The sequence below is a fragment of the Pseudorca crassidens genome, chromosome 16 (assembly GCF_039906515.1).
Source record: "Pseudorca crassidens isolate mPseCra1 chromosome 16, mPseCra1.hap1, whole genome shotgun sequence".
Lineage (NCBI taxonomy): Eukaryota > Metazoa > Chordata > Mammalia > Artiodactyla > Delphinidae > Pseudorca > Pseudorca crassidens.
Window position 1 is genome coordinate 34,622,573 of NC_090311.1, and position 19,549 is coordinate 34,642,121.

Genomic DNA, 19,549 nt, shown 5'->3' on the forward strand with positions numbered 1-19,549 from the left:
GTTAAAATGATCACTTTTTAATAACGTATTAAAACATATTAAGGGAAACATATTAGGTCCAAAAACTAAAACTAAACTATTATACTATAGTAAACTGAAACAAAATACTGGGACAGATTATTTTAGCTGTAGGAACAATAACCAAAATATGGAATAGTCCCAATTACTATCTTTAATATTAACCACATTCTCTTCCATGATTATTAGATATACTGTACCAAAATCTTTAAAATTCATGAATTCTATTATTTTACTTGCACTCCAAGAGAAATTAAGAAACCACTTAAGGCTGCTCTGATATTAATTATATCTATCATGTATCTATTATCTAGCCTATTACCAGTGTCTCCATTTTAACACCATATTACTTACTGACCTTTAAACTATCCTTTCATTCACCTTACTCTACATTCTAATCCCTTATATCCTGCTCAAATACTAATGCTTCTACATATTTTTCCACTCAATATCTCCAGACATATCTTTCCCTTGAACTCATTCTTCCTGTCTATAAATAATATAAATAAACCTCTTCCTAACGTTTTTATCTTTTTCCTTATGTTCACCTTTCCATGTTTCTTATTATTTACCTCTCATTTCTGCTTCATGGCTCTGTTACTTCCCTGTCTTGGAAAAAGAGGCCACCTACTGAAACTTGGTGATAATTATTGATTTTCTACACTTACACTTACCTCTTCTAAAGTGCTGTCTCCCATTTTACCACCACTTTTCCCATGAGCTTTAAGGATTTCCCTAAGTCCAGTGCCTGCACCATGTCGAACCTAGTAAGAACCAAGAAGCAAATATCAGAGGTTAAATGCTTAAGAAACAGTGTTTACCTTTGCTTCAGTATGAAAAAGGGATATTAGATTTTTAAGAAATTGGAACTAAGCAGTACTTCACAAGAATGTGTTTTTCTTCTATTGTCCAAGAAGAATTACATATATTTATTTCACAATTTTGATTATGTGGAATTTTTTTAAAAATCAAGGCAAGAAAACAGCTATTCTAAATTCCTTCTGAGATATTAATCCACCTGGCTGTCACTCCTCTAACCTCTACTTGCATTCAGCATCATCCACAGGAAAGGAGAGACAAGCATCATATAATGTTCTTTATAGCGCAAACACCAATATTTTAGAAATAAATACATCAATACTAAGTTCCAAAGCTACCAGTGTTAAGCATCAAAGGAAGACAATTCAAATAAAATGTCTCATGACTAATACTTTACTGTAGCCCTGTAGCCTTCTGCAGTGTCATCTGGAAGGGAGGAAACATGCCACTGCCACTGCACCCACTTATTCAAGACCCCATTTAAGACTTGAATAGCTTTAAATAGAAGTACATCAAGGAGCAGAAAGAGTGCTAAAGGGTATTCCAAAACAGTGTTTTAAAATTACTCAGAGGCCAAATGAAGTGAGACAGAATCGTTTGAGACTACCAACCCTCAATTTCAACCAGAGGAACTTCACGTTCATCTCTTTTACATGAGACCTGTTCAAGATTTTCTTTGAAGAAATATTTCTGAGCCTAAGCTACTGCTTGGAAACTACTAGTCTTAATCAAAATTGTGCACTTCCAGATGAAATTTTTACTGTCTGGAAGACATGCAACTCTTTATATCATAGCTAAAAGAATGAAAAGAAATGAACAATTCACCGAAGAAATATGTCAAAAGGGGTATAAAAGGTGAAAATCAGTCTAAAGCTTTCTATTTAAGAGGCGAGTGATATGAAGTGCCCTGACCAGTGGTTCTGAGAAGGATACAGGGCAACAACAGGAACTCTGACAAAACAGATTGTGCTTGACATGGTTCTTATCATTAGCCAAGAAAATAGAGCTGAGAGAAACTGTAATGAAGAAATCCTACCTCCCAGGAGGGATTAAAAAGGTCATTGCAAAGTTCTTCGCAAAAGCTTTCCAAAGGCCATTCATTTGTCTGAATAAGAAAAACAGAATTACTACTAATTTAAAAGATCTATCTTATGCTAATAATTTAAGTAATACGGTGTATTTATTTGTAGGACTAATAATAATAGTCAGGCTTTTAAATTTTTAAATAATTAACAATTTTTACTAATGAAGTAAAGATACTTAGATTTTTAATAATAAAAGTTCTCTCAAGTGACACATTATTATATACCATCTACTAACACATTAGTATGAAAAAATTATAAACAATTTCAAAGGACATTTTATGGCATTTCAATAGTACCTCTTCAATTAAGGCAGAACTGTCTGGAATATTATCAATCAGGACTTTGGAATCATTTGCAGACTGATTAATAACAACATTGGCTATTTTTCGTCTCTTTTCTTCTGGTTCCCCATCAGTGCTATCATTGCTAAAAAAAAAAAGTCACCATTTAAAAAAAGTGAATAAAGGATAATGTTAACCACAATGAATGTAAGAGAATCTATCATTTTAACAAATGTTTTGCCATTTTCTGCTTATATGGTTTACTTACAATTTCATGTATCAAATAACTAAGATTAACTGCTTAAAAATGTTTGAGCAAACTTTATCCTACTACTCTTACTGATAAATGTAAAAAGGTCAAAGACGTCTTGCTTTCAGACTGGATCTCAAATTTAACAATGTATTCTTTTTTCCCCTTCTCTCTACAACCAGCTCCTCTCCTTTTTATTTTAAACTCTTTTGGCCTAACAACCTAAATCTGGCCCAGCATAACTTTTTTTTTAGGCTTTTGTACCCTGAAAAAAACTAATATACTGAGCAACACACTATAATCGTACTAGTTCTTGAAAAATATAGAGATAAGACTATTAGAAGATGAAAAATGTGTGCAGAAAATTTGAGGAAAATTTTATGACTAAAAGAACAAAAACAGAGGCTAGACTAATAACAAAATATTACAAAGGAGAAGACAAGTAACTGCTTTATTGAATTATTAACAGAAAGAAAGAATTAGCATTGTTAAGGTATACACAGCATTATTTTCTATAGATATCCACCAGGCCCCACCTTCCACCTTAATAGTGCAATCTTGGCCAACCATTTTTTCTGTAGGTGATGAAAGAAATCGGAGACTATTATTATTCTAATTATTTCTAATTCAATCTAGTCACACTGGTTGGTCATTTTACTGTCTTTGAACTTGTTAAGCATGTTTCTACTTCCAGGCTTTTGTCCTTGCTATTCCCTCTATTTGGAATGTCTTTTTAAGATGTTTCCAGGGCTGGCTAGCATCCTCACTTCTTTCATATCTTTACTGAAAAGTAACCTCTGTGAATCTCTCCCTGACCATCCTATCTAAAATTTAAAACACCCTCCCCACAATACATTTCACTTGTTTGTTCCTTGCTTTACCTCTTTTTTCCTTATTAACCCTTACCATTAAAATAATTATTTATCTTATTCCTCATCTATCTTTCCCTCTAGAATGTAAGCTCCACGAAGACAGGAGTTCCTACCTATTTTATTCACTACTGTATCATGAGAGCGTAGAACAGTATCTGGCACATAAAAAGTATTTAATAAAGATCTGTGTAATGAATGAGTCATGGGCTCTGAAAAATAAGGTCTATTATTTCCAATATTCAGATATTTGGGTAAAAGTCTTAAATGAATAGAAGTCAGTAAAAACACTTACTAGGTTACTACACGATCCTAATGAGCTGTTAACTTAAAAAAAAAAAACCTGTAGTTAACAAGATCAATAAAGATTTTATACTTAAAAAAACAACTCCAAGTAAAAATTTATACCAAGTAGATGTTTATTGTTTACCCCACCATATGCCTAGCTTTTAAATAAACGCTGTAAACACTTAACTTTTTAGCTTTATATGAATGGAAAGAATAACAAAAAGTTCTGTTATCTGCAACAAAAGCTTATTTTCATAGGATCTCATGTGTTTATGAATTGCACCATTTCCTCAAACATTTCTTGGACACCATTAAAGATTCTGATTTAAGAGTTAAGTGGGGCCCAAGAATCTACATTTTAACAAGCTTCTCAAAATGTTTATGAAGGGGGTTGTTTTGAACCACTCCTTGAGAAATGCTACTCCAAGCCACACAGGTATCATTTTTATGAACTCATTAAGAAAGTGAGGACAGTGATTTTACCCCCAGAGGTCTTTCCTACAACAGAATTAGGTAAACAAGCCTGGATTATTACCCACTATTTGGATTAGCCCCCAGCCAGGGAACAGGTGATATAATACCCAGTTTATAAATGTAGTATTCTTAACTTGTAGTCCTCAGGCCATCTCTCTGACTTCATTCTCTACTACTCTTGCTTCTGTCTATTCATCCCAGTCATACAGCCTTTCTTTCTGTTTCTTGAATATTCCATGATTAAGGCATTTACATTTGGTTCCTGCTACCTGGAATGCACTCCCCTTGGAAGATCTTCAATCCTCATTCAGGGCTCATAATTATTAAGAAAAAAAAAAATGTGCATACGTAGATTTTTCTGGGAAAGTTGTCCTAGTCCCTAGGACAACTAATAATAGTCCCTAGTCTACTAATAATAGTAAATACTCTCTGACAATTGAGAAAGACAATCCAAATGGTACTCCACAGCCAAAGACAATGTCATCAAAATGTTTTTAGAAATCAAGCAGACCCAGATTTAAGCTAACCAACATTACTGTTTTAAATAAGCAGAAAAAGATTATTACCTCTTCTCATTAGTTTCCACTGCATCCCTGGATCTCTGTTTTGCAAATAACTTGGCCATTCTTTTAGCTTTGTTCTTTTGTCTATTGCTCATTCCTGTTCGAAACTCTGAGTCAATCAATTCAGCTGCCTGGAGAGTCTAAAAGAATAAAAGAATTCTGAATTTGAACTTCTTAAGTTAGAATATATACCCATAGTCTCAGCCTCAGAAGAGGACTAAAGTCTGTAAATTTCACTATACACAAATTGATTACATTCTTCTTTGACAGCTTCATGCTATTCTGCTGTATGACTGTACCATAATTTCACTCTCTTCTTCCTTCTCCCCTATTCTTTCAATTGCCAGGAAATGCTCATTTGCCACAGATAAGGCAAAAATGTGTGATCTTGACCCCAGTGAGGGCTTTGAAGAGGTGAGACTTCAAAATAACCATACTAGGACTTCCCTGGTGGCATAGTGGTTAAGAATCCGCCTGCCAATGCAGGGGACATGGGTTTGATCCCTGGTCCGGGAATATCCCACATGCCCGTGGGGCAACTAAGCATGTGAGACACAACTACTGAAGCCCACGTGCATAGAGCCCATGCTCTGCAACAACAGAAGCACCGCAATGAGAAGCCCACGCACCACAAAGAAGAGTAGCCCCTGCTCGCCACAGCTAGAGAAAGGCCGCATACAGCAACAAAGACCCAACACAGGCAAAAACAAAATAAAAACCATACTACCATCCAAAAGTTATAATAAAGAATGTCAATTTTTAAACAATGATAATCATCTTCTACTAAAAAAAATAAAAATAACTATAGCCATATAGTTTTAGTAACTGGGCCAGCGTCCTATAGTTAACTTAGCCTATATGTTTTTTCCCTCTTAATCACTCACTGCATACTGTTTTTGATCTCTTTTGCATTCATGGGAGACATTATTAAGGATGTGAACAAAAATGCTTTGAGTGCAAGACTAAAAATCCTTTCTGCCCTTAACCAATTAAGATTCAATTGAAATTTACACTTCTACAACCAATTAGGCTCACTGGTGTGGGTGCCCTGCTACAGACTTGGTCCAGGGACCACTGGCATATACACAAGGCAATGCAGCAGTGATGACCCTATGGCAACAACTAACCTCAGCAACTCTTCCCAAAGGTCCGCGACATCTAAAGCAACCAAACTTGGATCCTGCAAACCTCAAATTTGCTGCTGCCATCCCATATCCAACTATTCTGTCTATAGCCCATTTTCTCTAATACACCTACCCATTCATTTCCCTACACCATGTCGAAATACCACACTGTGATCACATTACTACATTTTTGTTTTCCTTTATTTTATTCTATTGTCTTCCTTATTTTTTAAAATTTTACTTATTTATTCATTTATTTTTGGCTGCATTGGGTCTTTGTTGCTGCACGCAGGCTTTCTCTAGCTGTGGTGAGTGGGGGCTACTCTTCGTTGCAGTGCATGGGCTTCTCATTGCAGTGGCTTCTCTTGTTGCAGAGCACGGGCTCTAGGTGCGTGGGCTTCAGTAGCTGTGGCACATGGGCTCAGTAGGTGTGGCTGATGGGCTCTAGAGTGCAGGCTCAGTAGCTGTGGCGCACGGGCTTAGCTGCTATGCGGCTTGTGGGATCTTCCCAGACCAGGGCTCAAACCCGTGTCCCCTGCATTGGCAGGCGGATTCCTAACCACTGCACCACCAGAAAAGTCCTGTCTTCTTTATTTATATCTTATGCATCCCTTTGTACCCCATTTCTTTCTATTACTTCCTGGTTGTTATTATATTTTCTGCCTCTGTACTCTTCTTTTTCCCTCCAGAATCTGCCTTTTTTGCCCCCTTGCCGGCAAAAGTTCCATCATCACATACCCCTCAATGCCAAAAAATTTAGTTTATAAATTCTAATGGTTTAGAGGGCAACTGGTATAAAGGCAAATAGAACCCTTCTCCTCTTAAGCAAAGGGAAAGGCCAAGGGAATGAGAAGATATGGGTTTCATGTAAAGCAGGAATTCTTAATGGGACCCACAGATCCCTAAAAGGATATTGCAGGGGCAGGAGGAAAGAGCACTAAACTCCCTGAAAGGTAATATCTCAAATGTATGTGAATTTTTCTGAGGAGAGAGCCACAGCTTTTACTGGAGCTTAAAAAGAGTCTATGGTATAAAAAAAAGAAGCATACAGGCATCCATTGGGAACTGGAAAAACACAGGAACAGGAAAAATACAGAGCAAAATTATGGTACAGCCATATAAATAGCATGAAGCTGTCAAAAAAGAATGTGATCAATCTGTATATACTGATATATGAAGCCATATGAAGTGAGACAAGGTGAACATGGCTTAAAAGAACTTATGTATACAGAGAAAATTTCAGGAAAAATGCACAAATAACTTAAAAAGCGTTGCTTCCTATTGTGTGCCCTTCTGCATTGTTTGAAAGTTTTCACCATGTTTGTTACTTTCTCAAATAAAAGAATCATAGCTGTAAAGATTTCTAGTATCATCATATCTGACTATGATAGCCCTTACTATCTCCCACCCTCTGAAATATTTTTTTGTGCTTCATTGAAGAACAAAGAAAGAGCAATTGATGCAACTAGGATTTTTCAACACCAGTGTCTCCTAAAAGATGTACCATACCTTTTATCTAATAGTCCAATGTCTATGAGGTAGGTGGCAACTTCTGTCTCCTTAGAATCTATCACTAGAAATCCAACTTATGAAGACACTAAATTATGGTGACGCTAAGCAACAATGAGAATTAAAAAACGCATTTTTTTAAATTCCAATTGCATAGCAAAATAAAGCAAACCCCCTGTATTATTACTTGCAATCAACCAACCAGAGGTTTTACCTACAGGTTGTTTGTTTACAAGCGCTGCTGAAGTTGGGGTATAATCCAAATCTTCATCATTAAAGAGTTCTTCAGTGCTCATTCCAATAGCTTCTCCCATATTAAGGCCAAGTTTCTTCTGTAATAGTTTTCGTTGGCGTGCTATCCTCTCTTTAGGATCCACTTCACCTTTAAACAAAGAAGAAATACATTTTCTTCAAATCAGTTAAGCAGTTTTCTAATACATGAAGATCAGACTCGATTAAAATTTTAAAAAAAATTAACCATTAGAATACCTCTCTTGATAATAAAACAAACCACACTCACAATCTCTGAACATGTCATAAACTTTATTACCTAATAGAGTAAATATTTTACTGGATCTTGGAAAACAGTGTTCTAGCTAACAAAACACTCTAGCTAACGAAACACTCTAGCTAACAAAAATTCACTGAGATTACCCCATTGCCCTACTGTCAATTATCAAGTATATATATAATGAGATCTATTCCTATGAAAATAAACCAATCTTATTATTTTATAGCTAATCTCATACATTCTCTGAGAGCTCTAACCAGGCTTTAAAAAAAAAATCTAGATTTTATTTTACAGAAAAAGATCTCAACAAATACATGCTTATTCCAAGTGTGGCCTTTATGTATTCTGAGATGACACAGTCCTGATAGCCCAAATAACAAAGACAAAGGCATAAAAGTAGATTTTGAATGTCCCAAGAAAAATCTCTCAATATTTCAGTGGAAAATAGATCAAAAGGTATCATTTTAAAAATAAAAATTTGGGCTTAAACTAGCTAAGTTGCAAGAGATGATTCTATAATGATTAACTTCCAATAATAGCTGATTAAGTTCTTATTGAACTACTCCTCCACAGATAACAAATTCTAGCTAAAATATAATAAACAACCACCTGAAGGCACTGGAAAGAGATCAAACGTAGGCATATACTTGGAGGAGTTATCAATACCTGGAAGAAGGACATGGCATTAGGTGAGTTTCCCATTTTTGAATGTTTTTAGCCTAAAGGTAGACCCAGTCCGTGGTACGTAGGGCAGCCACGCCCTACATTTAAAAGTTGTGTAAAAACCCAGTCTGTCTGTTGCAGAATTAGAGGAGAGTCAGAGATCACTATAGCCACTGGGAAGTAGAGAGAAAAAACCCAGAAAGGAGAGAACCAGAGAGAAAGTCCAAATTCTGTAAACTCAGCCAAATCTCTGGCTGACCTCTGAACTATGCATGCACAGGGCAGACTCCAAACAGTCCAACTAAAGCTAAAAATTGAATTGGGATTTGAGTTGTTGCCCAGTACAAAGGAGACTGAGTTTGAGTTTCACCAAATTAAATGCTTATTAAAACAAGTAAGCAAAAACAACTAACTAAACCAAACAAATCAAAACATTCTTTGGAAGAATATAACAGAATCCAGCCTGTGGTATAAACATTTATAATGTGAGGAATACAATCCAAAATTAACTGACATACAAAGAATCAAGAAAATGTAACCCATTCCCAAAAGGAAGACAATTAATGGAGATCAACACTGAGACGACCCAGATGTTGGAAGTGGAAGACAAGATTTTTTAAGCAGCTAATATAACAATGCTAAATGTAAAGGAGGATATTGTCACAATGATGAAAAGATAGAATACCTCATTAGAGAAACAGAAACTATTAAAAAAAATAGAATCATACACTTGCAAAGGGTAAATTATAATAGTTTTATAAGTGAATTCAAAGATAAAGCTATACAAAGTTCCCTCATCTAAAGAAAGGGAGGGGTGGGGCTTCCCTGGTGGCACAGTGGTTGAGAATCTGCCTGCTAATGCAGGGGACATGGGTTCAAGCCCTGGTCTGGGAGGATCCTACATGCCGCAGAGCAACTAGGCCCGTGAGCCACAACTACTGAGCCTGCGCGTCTGGAGCCTGTGCTCCGCAACAAGAGAGGCCGCGAAAGTGAGAGGCCAGCGCACCGCGATGAAGAGTGGCCCCCACTTGCCACAACTAGAGACAGCCCTCGCACAGAAACAAAGACCCAACACAGCAAAATAAATAAATTAATTAATAAACTTCTACCCCCAACATCTTCTTAAAATAAAATTTAAAAAAAGAACAGGGAGGGGAAGAAAACGATTTAAAGAAACAAACAACTTGTATATAAAATTAAGAAAATAATTCTACTAACAATAACATCAAAAGTAAAACTTAAAACTTATATTCTGAAAACTACAAAATACTAGTGAAAAAAATTAAAGATCTAAACAAATGGAAAAACATTCCATGTTCACAGATCATAATACCTCATAGTAAGACAGTAATACTTCTCAAATTGATATACTGATTCAAAACAATTCCTATCAAAATATCAGCTGGCTTTCTGCAGACACTGACAAACTGATCCTGTAATTCATATAGAAATGCAAGAGACTGAGAATATCCAAAATAATCCTGAAAAAGAACAACAAAGTTGAAGGCTCATACTTCTTGATTTTATTTTTTTATTTTTTAAATTTTTATTTATTTAGTCAGTTAGTTTCTGCTTTATAACAAAGTGAATCAGCTATACATATACATATATCCCCATATCTCTTCCCTCTTGCGTCTCCCTCCCTCCCACCCTCCTTCTTGATTTTAAAAATTACCAGAAAGCAATGGTGACCAAGACAAAGAGGTACTGGCCTAAAGAAAGACATCAATTGAATAGAACTGAGAGTCCAGTAATAAAACTATATGTCTACCGCCAACTGGTTTTCATGAAGGGTGCAAAGAAAATTCAGTGGGGAAAGAAGAATCTTTTCAACAAATGGTGTTGAGACAACAGGATAGCCACATGTAAAGAATGATGTTGGATCCTTAACCTCACAACATACAAAAATGAACTCAAAACAGATCAAATACCTAAGAGTAAGAGTTATAGCTATAAAACTCTTAGAGAAAACACAGGGGTAAATGACCCTAGATTTGGCAATAGCTTCTTACATATGACATCAAAAAGCTCGAGAAACAAAAGAAAAAGATAAATTGGACTTCTTAAAAATGTTTATGCTTCAAAGGTTACCATCAGGAAAGTGAAAAGATGCACAGAATAGGAGGAAATATTTGTAAATCACATATCAGATAAGAGATTTGTACAAAGAATATATAAAGACCTCTTATATCTCATTAATAAAAGAACAAATATCCCACTTAAGAATGGGCAAAGGATCTGAATAGACAGGTCTCCAAAGATACAGAAATGGTCAATAAACACATGAAAATATGTTCAACATCATTAGTCATCAGAAAAATGCAAATCAAAACTACAATGAGATATCACTTCACAGTCACTGGTATGGATATAGTCAAAGTCAGTTAATAACAAGCAAGCGTTGGCAAGGATGTGGAGAGATCGGAATCCTTGTATCCTGCTAGAGGAATGTGAAATGGTGAAGCCAGTTTGGAGAACAGTCTGGCAGTTCCTCGAATGGTAAAACATAGTTACCATATGACCCACCAAGTCCACTCTTATGTATCTACATAGGAGAAATGAAAACATACACCCACACAAAAATCTGTACATGAACATTTATTGGCAGCATTATGCATAATAGCCAAAAGAGTGGAAACAACCCAAATGTCTTCAGCCTATGAATGAATAAACAAAATGTGATATTCATACAATGGAATGTTATTCAGCCAGAAAATAAAATAACTTCACACCTACCAATATGGCTACTGCCAAAAAAGCCAGAAAATAACAAGCGTTGACAAGGTTATGTGGAGAAGATGGAAACCTCATAGATTGTTGATGGGAATGTAAAATGGAACAGCCACCATGGAACTGCCAGTATGGCAGTTCTAAAAAAAAAAATCAAAAACAGAATTACCATATGATCCTATAATTCCAATTCTTGGCATAAATCCAAAAGAACTGGAAGCAGGAATTCAAACAGATATTTGTACACCCACGTACATAGCAGCATTATTCACAATAAGCAAAAGGTAGAAGCAACCCAAGTGTCCACTGATGGATGAATGGATAAACAAAATGTGGTATAAACATACACTGGAATATTATTCAGCCCTAAAACAGAAGGAAATTCTGACACATACAACAACATAGGTAAACATGAAAGATTATGTTAAGTGAAATAAGTCGGTCACGAAAGGACAAATATTGTATGATTCCATGTATATGAAGTACCTCGAGTAGTCAAATTCAGAGACAGAAAGTAAAACAGTGGTTGCCAGGGAGTGAGGGGGAAAAGGAATGGAATTGCTGTTTAATGGGTATAAAGTTTCGGTTTTGCAAGATGAAAAGAGTTCTGGAGATTGGCTGTACAACAATATGAATGTACTTAATACTACTGAACTGTACAGTTAAAAATGATTAAGATGGTAAATTTTATGTTATCTATATTCTATCACAATTTAAAAACTGATACACCCTGTAACAGTAGTAACTACTACTTACGAAAAAAATGAAAACAGTACTAATATATATACTACAATATGGATAAATCTTGGAAATATTCTGCTAAGTAAAAAGAAGCCAGTCACAAAAGACTACATATTATATGATTCAATTTATATGAAATGTCCATAGTAGGCAAATCTATAGCTACAGGAAGTAAATTAATGGTCCTTAGGGATGGGAAGAGAAGGGAAGGATGTAGGGTGGTTGCTAAAGGATACAGGATTTCTTCTTGAGACAATGTTCTAAAATTAACTACACACAATTGTGAATCTACTAAAAGCCACTGAATTGGACACTTTTAAAATGGGGATTTCTATCGTATATGAATTATATCTCTCTAAAGCTACATTAAAAAAAAAAATTTAAGGCTACTCTACCCAGAGGGAAAAACACTAGGCATCCAAAATGAAGGCTGCTGGATTATAAGTTTAGTACACTTACAAAGAGCCTAAAATTGGTCCTCTCATTCCAGGGAAAGTACTATTGGGGAAAATAACCAACTGCAAAGGAAACTCAGACTGGCACCTATGCAAATCATAATATGTGTAATTTATAAATATGTAGAGACCAACACAGCTGAGCAGATATTTAAAGAAAACCTAATTAGAGGGTTTTAATGAGCACTCTTCAGCATGCTATGACTTATCAGCATTAAAAACTGAATTCCAAGAAAACTGGGGTTCCCAATCCTGCTTACATATCAGTCACCTGTGGGGCTTTTTCTTTTAATATACAATTTCCCAAAACTCTCCACAGATCTATTAAATCAGAATCTTTAAGATACGACCCAAACACGTACTTTTTTTTAAGTGACAAAAGTGACACTGACTTTTATCCTTAGATAAGGGCCAATGATCTCTCATCATGTCCATGGGTACACTAGTAAGATTAGTAAACTTACTAATTAGTAAACTTAGAGATAACTTTTTCAAATTGGAAAGTTTCTGAAGACTTCTACCTCCCTTATTAAAAAAAAAAACTGTGCTTTTCTGGAACCTAAGCAAGTTCTCCTCTTAATTCTCTCCATAAATAATGACACTAGATCTTTCAATACAAAGTATATTAGGAAAGAAGAAATGGGTATTTGACATTTTTTTAAATAAACAAATTGAAGATCATTTCATTAACTTAGACAGATATGCTTTGACTAATAATAAATTAGCAACAAAACAAAACACTGTTCTGTTTTGGTTTTAGTCAAAAAAGCAACTTATTTACTTACAGAAATCCATTAAAAACATCAAGGTTTTTTCCACTCAAGGCATCAATCTTGAATGGCCAAAACATTTATTTATATCCAGATGGATTCTGTAAGTTTAAAGATAATGGGACAATTACCTATCTAAGACTTATTTTTCATTTTTAGTTTTTGCTTTGGTCATCAGCCTAAGTAGATCCAATTATATAAATGTTTAAAACATATGATAAAAAGGAAACTATCATAGCCTCTAAAATTTCCAGAATTGTGAAAACATTACCACAATCTGTACTAATCCTGGCTTTTAAAATCTATTCAACTGAAGCTCTTGGGTACCACTTTACAATTTCTATATTGAAATACTGAAATATTAATATGTATCTATTAATGGTGCATATATATATATATAGTACATATTCAACTAAGGGAAGAAAAATATTCCTATAGTAGCTTTAGACAAAGTGCTTCTGGTTACCTTCCCCACCTGCATGCCCCACACCTCAAACTGAAAACTTCAGTGAATTTGCATTTCATGACATCTGTTAGATTTTGCATGACTGATAACATAGCACGCCAAGTAACAAACTGGTCTGAATGCATGCATTTCAGACTTTTTTCTGTAGGACTACTACTACATACCTGATTTTTCATCTTGTACTTCAAATTCTGCACCAGCAGATCCCAAAAGTGATGCCCCATGTTGTAATAATCTACATATATCAAATCTGTCAAAATTCAATCGATCTGTAGTAGATGAATCTTCCATAGCACCTTCTGAAGTAGTTTCTAGATGAGGTTTAAAAACATTTGATTATATAGCCAAAGTATAGAACGAAAGAAAATAGCATCACTTCAGGGGGAGCAGGGGGGAGGGTACTTTAAGAAAAGTAAAATGTGGAAGAAGTAGAAAAGCTACTGTGAATTTACTTATGATCAACTATTATTTATGAAAAAATTATTTAGTAGGTGGCTCCCTTACTACAAAGTATCAGAATGTCAGTGGGTGTGTGTATAACTTTTTGACTATGAAAGCACAATGTCATATGAAGAAATGCATCCCCATGTTGAAATACGTATGTTAAAAATCGTGCAATCTGTTAAACAGTTAAAAAATACCAAGGTAGTTTATTATAGTGATAAATTGGAAGATAAACATATTCATAGAATGTATTCATAAATAAAACTAGTGAGCATCATCATTCCCTATACCTGAGGAATATCTAGGACATAAAGGAAGTACTCAATCAATAGGACTCTTTTCTCATAATATAAAGCAAATTACAATCTCCTGGCAAATTGCTAAAATTAAATATCCAACTGGGGTCTAAAACTATCTATAAAATGTTCTGTATTCCCCCAAAAAGGTTATGGCATTGTAAATTTTTAAATGTACTGTAATTGTTCACTGACTTAATAGTTCGTTTAACTGGCATTTGCATATAATTCATCTGTAAACTAAAGTATAATTGCTAAACTGAAAGGGAACTGCTATGAATATCTTAAAGTTTTCTAATGATAACAAGTAACCTTACTATATATTTTAATGCTACTGTAACTACTTTAAAGTTTTTTGGGGGATTCTCTGGTGGTCCAGTGGTTAGGATTCCACGCTTTCACTCCAGGGGTTGTGAATTCAATCCCTGGTCAGGGAACTAAGATCCCACAAGCTGCGCAGCAAGGACAAAAAAAATTTTTTTTTAAAAATGTGTTTTGAAAAGAATTTGATTAATAGGCTGGAATGGAAAAGGTTCTTTTCTAAAACAAGTTATAAATTCTTCTGGTTATATATTTCTTTTGATGAGAGAAGACAAATTAACACAATCCCTCAAAATAATAGGTGAGGCAAATTAAAGCAAAAATTTTAGACGAGCTAAGACATATGATAAAAGTCATGTTATCAAAGTGACTTGAAAACGAAATGCATTTGTACCATATTAAATTCTCACTTAATTAAAATGTATACCTTTATCTATTTGTAAAAGCATACATTCATTTTTAAATGTCATATATAATAGGCAGTCAGAAAACAAGTAATTTCCACTAAAAGACATCTAAAAGACACATAAAAAAAACTAAACACTGACCCCTCCAAATATCCACACATAATCGTGCTTAAATTTAGTAAACAATTACACTATTTTCCCAGCAACAAGAATAAATAGACTGTTTCAAATATTTACATTGTATTGATTTCTTTTTTTAGAACATTAATCCTTGAGGGAAGTAATAATCTCTAAATCAAGCATACCGTAGAATAATTTAAAATATATGTGAGATAATGCAACTATACTCCAATAAAAATTAATTTAAAAAATAAAGAAAAATAAATAAAACATATATGAGAAAACATTGTTTGTCTAGTATGTTTTTTAAAACATGGTGAAAAATCACAGTATTCATTATTATTTCCTGACAAGACTGCACCTAAAAAGCATGAAAATTAAGTCTTTAAAAGTGAAATTACTAAAATATAAAATGTGTAGTTTTTACTGCAACCGACTTTTCCACTTAAAAGCACCTTGTTTGGTTCTTGGCATTGGATTCCATTCAGGTACATTTTTCACTATAGCTTCAACAGCTTGTCCTGCTGCAATCCGAGTATCCCAATTTGTACTCCTTAAATATATCAACACCTTAAAAAATTAAAAATTAAATAGTTATATAACAAAAAATATTGTTTTTTCAAAGTGGCCAAAACAGAATGCTTAAGTGCATTTTAAAAATAACATAGTTTTTAACATAGTAAAAAGCAAAGTGCATATTATTCATTAAGTCCCATTACTTAATACAAGAGTTATAAAACTAGTAGAAAAGATGAGTTCAGCAAGAGAGCAAGATGTAACATCAATATACAAAAATCAGCTGTATTTCTGTACACTTTCAACAATCTGAAAATGAAATTAAGAAAATAATCTCATTTATAATAGTATCAAAAAGTATAAAATACTTAATAAATTTAACAAAAAAAGTACAAGACTTGTATATTGAAGACGACAAAAAAATTCAAAATACTACTGAAAGAAATTAAATAAGACCTAAATAAACATCTCATGTTCATGGACTGGAAGACTTAATATCGTTAAGATAGTAATACCCCCTAAATTGAATACAGACTCAATACAATTCCTATCAAAATCCCAGCTGGCTTTTTTTCAGAAATTGACAAGTTAATCCTAAAATTTATATGGAAATGTAAGGGACCCATAATCATCGAAAGAATCTTGAAAAAGAATAATAAAGTTGGCAGCCTCACACTTCTTGATTTCAAAACTTACTACAAAGCAACAATAATCAAGATAGCATTGTACTGGCAGAAGGACAGATACATAGATCAATGGAATAGAATTTAGAGTCCAAAAATAATACTATGTGTCTATGGTCAACAGATTTCAACAACAGTGCCAAGACAATTCAATGGGAAAAAAGGGGTTTTTTCAGCAAATGGTACTAGAGCAACAAAATAATGACTTAAAATCCCTACCTCACACAAGACACAAAAACTAACTCAAAATAGACCAGAAGCCTAAAAATAAGAGCTAAAACTATAAAACTGTTAGAAGAAAACATGGGAATAAACCTTTGTAAACTTGGGTTAGGCAAAGGTTTCTTAGATATGATCTCAAGAGCACACAAGTGATGTATTTAAAAAAAGAAAAAAAAGATAAATTCGGCTTCACTGAAATTAATAACTTTTGTGCTTCAAAGGATACCATCAAGAAAGTGAAAAGACAATCCACAGACTAGAAGAACATATTTGCAAACCCCATACCTGATAAGGGGCTTGTATCTAAAATATATAAAGAACTCCTACACCTCATTAATAAAAGAACACATATCCCACTTAAAAATGGGCAAAGAATCTGAACAGACAGGTCTCCAAAGAAGATATAGAAATGGTCAATAAAAAAATGAAAAGATGTTCAATGTCATTAGTCATCAGAAAAATGCAAATCAAAACTACAATATCACTTCATACTCACTGGTACGGATATAAACAAAGTCAGTTAATAGTTAAGTGTTGGCGAGTATGTGGAGAAATCCAACCTCTCATACATGCTGTTGGGAATGTAATATGGTGGAGCCAGTTTGGAAAGCAGTCTGGCAGTTCCTCATAAAGTTAAATAAACACAGTTACCATATGACCCAGCAATTCTGCTCTCTGGTATACACCCACGTATGAAAACATACATCCACACAAAAACTTGCACACAAATTTTCATAGCAGCTTTATTCATAACAGGCCAAAAAGTGGAAACAACCAAAATGTCCATCAACTGATGAAGAGATAAATAAAATGTGCTATATCCATACAGCATTATCCATATCCATACAATGGAACAATATTTGGCGATAAAAAAGAATGAAAAACAAAACATGCTACAATATGAATGAACCCTAAAAATAATACTTTAAGTGAAAAAACCAATCACAAAAGGTCACACATTTATATAAAATGTTCAAAATCAGCAAATCTATAGACAGAGGGTAGATTAGGGGTTGCCTAGGACTGGCTATGGGAGGGGGAGTGATGGAGAGTGACTGGTAATAGGCATGAAGTTTCTTTTAGGGGTGATAGAAATGTTTTAAAATTAGATTGTGGTGATGGTTGCACATATCTGTGAATATGCTAAAAATCACTGAATTGTACACTTTATCTGGGTGAATTGTACGGTATGTAAATTATATTTCAATAAAGCTGTTTTTAAAAAAATAAAACCAAAGGCAATAGGAAAACACGAGGGCAGAGAGGGCATAGGAGGTCAGAAGGTGCTAAAAACAAACTTTGCCTCTTTTGGAATTACTTGATGGCAGCCATATGGTGGGGTCTGAGTTAAGAAGACCAGAACTAACTTGGAAGTCTGGAAACCTTTTCTCAGTTCAGCACAAGTTAGTCTTGTTCATTGTTTCCAGTTTCAGCTCATTCAGTCCTCCATCTCTTCCCTTGGGATGAAAATAAATGGGTATACCTCTCTATCCCCACACCTTTCACATGAGTATGGTATTGCCTCATACGCACCCTTCTCCATTCTGAGAATATGGAGCCTGTAGATGTCAAATCACTACCTCTTCATCGACATCTTGGTTAGAAAGTTCTGATAGTATCTAAGTGGGGAGTGCATTGGAATGAGAATCGCTGTTAGCCCCTATGATAGGAACAATAGAGTGCAGGTTTGTGTATGATGACAAAGGGCTTAGAACTCCTACTCATAGGAAGCAGGGAGGGACAAATCAGAATGAAAGGATGAGATAAGACTGGTGGGAACAGGGATATATTGAGTCTTCCAATATCTGGGCTATCATAGTGCTTCCCACCTTATCCTCTATCCACCGCTCCCACCCCCCTAAACACAGATACAAAGCACTCCTGTTTTTACTTTGCATGCCAGAGAATTAAATACATGGAATTTGCTACTTACTATCATACAGTCACACTTCTACAAGCCCACAGAGTTCAGTAAAAATAAAGCATTGCTTAGGGAAAGAACATGGGCTAGGATTAGGAAAATACTTATCCACCAAAGCAGAAAGGCTCCACTTTCAAAGAGCTAATAACTAAGAATGTAACAACTAGCTTCTCATATATTTCCACCATTACCCATGAGTACTCATCCATTTGAAGACTGCCAACTAGTATAATTATTAGCTGCTAAGAACAAGTCAGACCACTAAAAAACTAGATTAACAACTTACTTTGTTACCAAATTGGATCAGATTCAAATTTGTGCCACAGGCCAAAGGTTCTATATTGTCAAACAAACTTGATGCAAAAAACAAGATATTTTAAACCTTGTGACAAACAAAAATAGCAAAAATTTTAAAATATCTGGAGAAATATTGAGATATTTAATGGAATTTGAAGACCACAAAGTGTCACTAATAAGACAATTTCTTTCTCTACTTTTATGTTCCTGCCCATGGATAAATTTCTACAATTGTATTATACTAAAAGAAAAAAAAAAGAGTTCTTACTTTAGATAAGAGATTATTTAGCTCGTGGGGATGAAGCTTCACCACTTCTCCAAGTTGCTGTGCAGCAGCTTTTCTTGTAACTGGAGTAGTGCCAGTATCCAGTAAGATAAAAAGACGATCAAGCCTAAAATAACAAAAATATAATGCTTATTCTGAAATGTTTCTTCATATGTATAAGTCTGAGTCAGTAAATGTACATATTAAGCACCTATGAAGAAAGATTTATGGTAGGGTCCCAGGAGATAATCTAACCTCTACTCTTAAGGAACTTGCTATGGAGGTGGAGTGAAAGGGTAAGGCAAACACACAACTAGAATATAGGGTCCAATACAAGTATTGTACATGCATGGATACATACAATAAGACACATGTCAGAAAAGACATACAAAGTGCTTTGAGGAGTGGGAATGGAGGCAACAAACACTACATCCCCAACTG

General features: G+C 34.6%; 1 protein-coding gene across 2 annotated transcripts in view; it reads right to left on the bottom strand.

Annotated features, from left to right (window-relative positions):
- The window catches only part of BTAF1 (B-TFIID TATA-box binding protein associated factor 1), a 95,706-nt gene that overhangs the window by 64,136 nt on the left and 12,021 nt on the right, over positions 1 to 19,549 (bottom strand). Inside the window, exons 2-9 of one of the 2 annotated variants that reach the window (XM_067710012.1) lie at positions 19,112 to 19,235; positions 15,660 to 15,774; positions 13,781 to 13,927; positions 7,499 to 7,662; positions 4,651 to 4,787; positions 2,219 to 2,348; positions 1,874 to 1,942; positions 693 to 782 (exon numbers count right to left, since the gene is read on the bottom strand). In XM_067710012.1, coding sequence (XP_067566113.1) covers positions 693 to 782; positions 1,874 to 1,942; positions 2,219 to 2,348; positions 4,651 to 4,787; positions 7,499 to 7,662; positions 13,781 to 13,927; positions 15,660 to 15,774; positions 19,112 to 19,235 — 976 coding nt within the window. Of the gene's footprint in view, positions 1 to 692; positions 783 to 1,873; positions 1,943 to 2,218; positions 2,349 to 4,650; positions 4,788 to 7,498; positions 7,663 to 13,165; positions 13,191 to 13,780; positions 13,928 to 15,659; positions 15,775 to 19,111; positions 19,236 to 19,549 lie in introns of those variants that run through there. The other variant, XM_067710013.1, reaches the window with a different exon arrangement.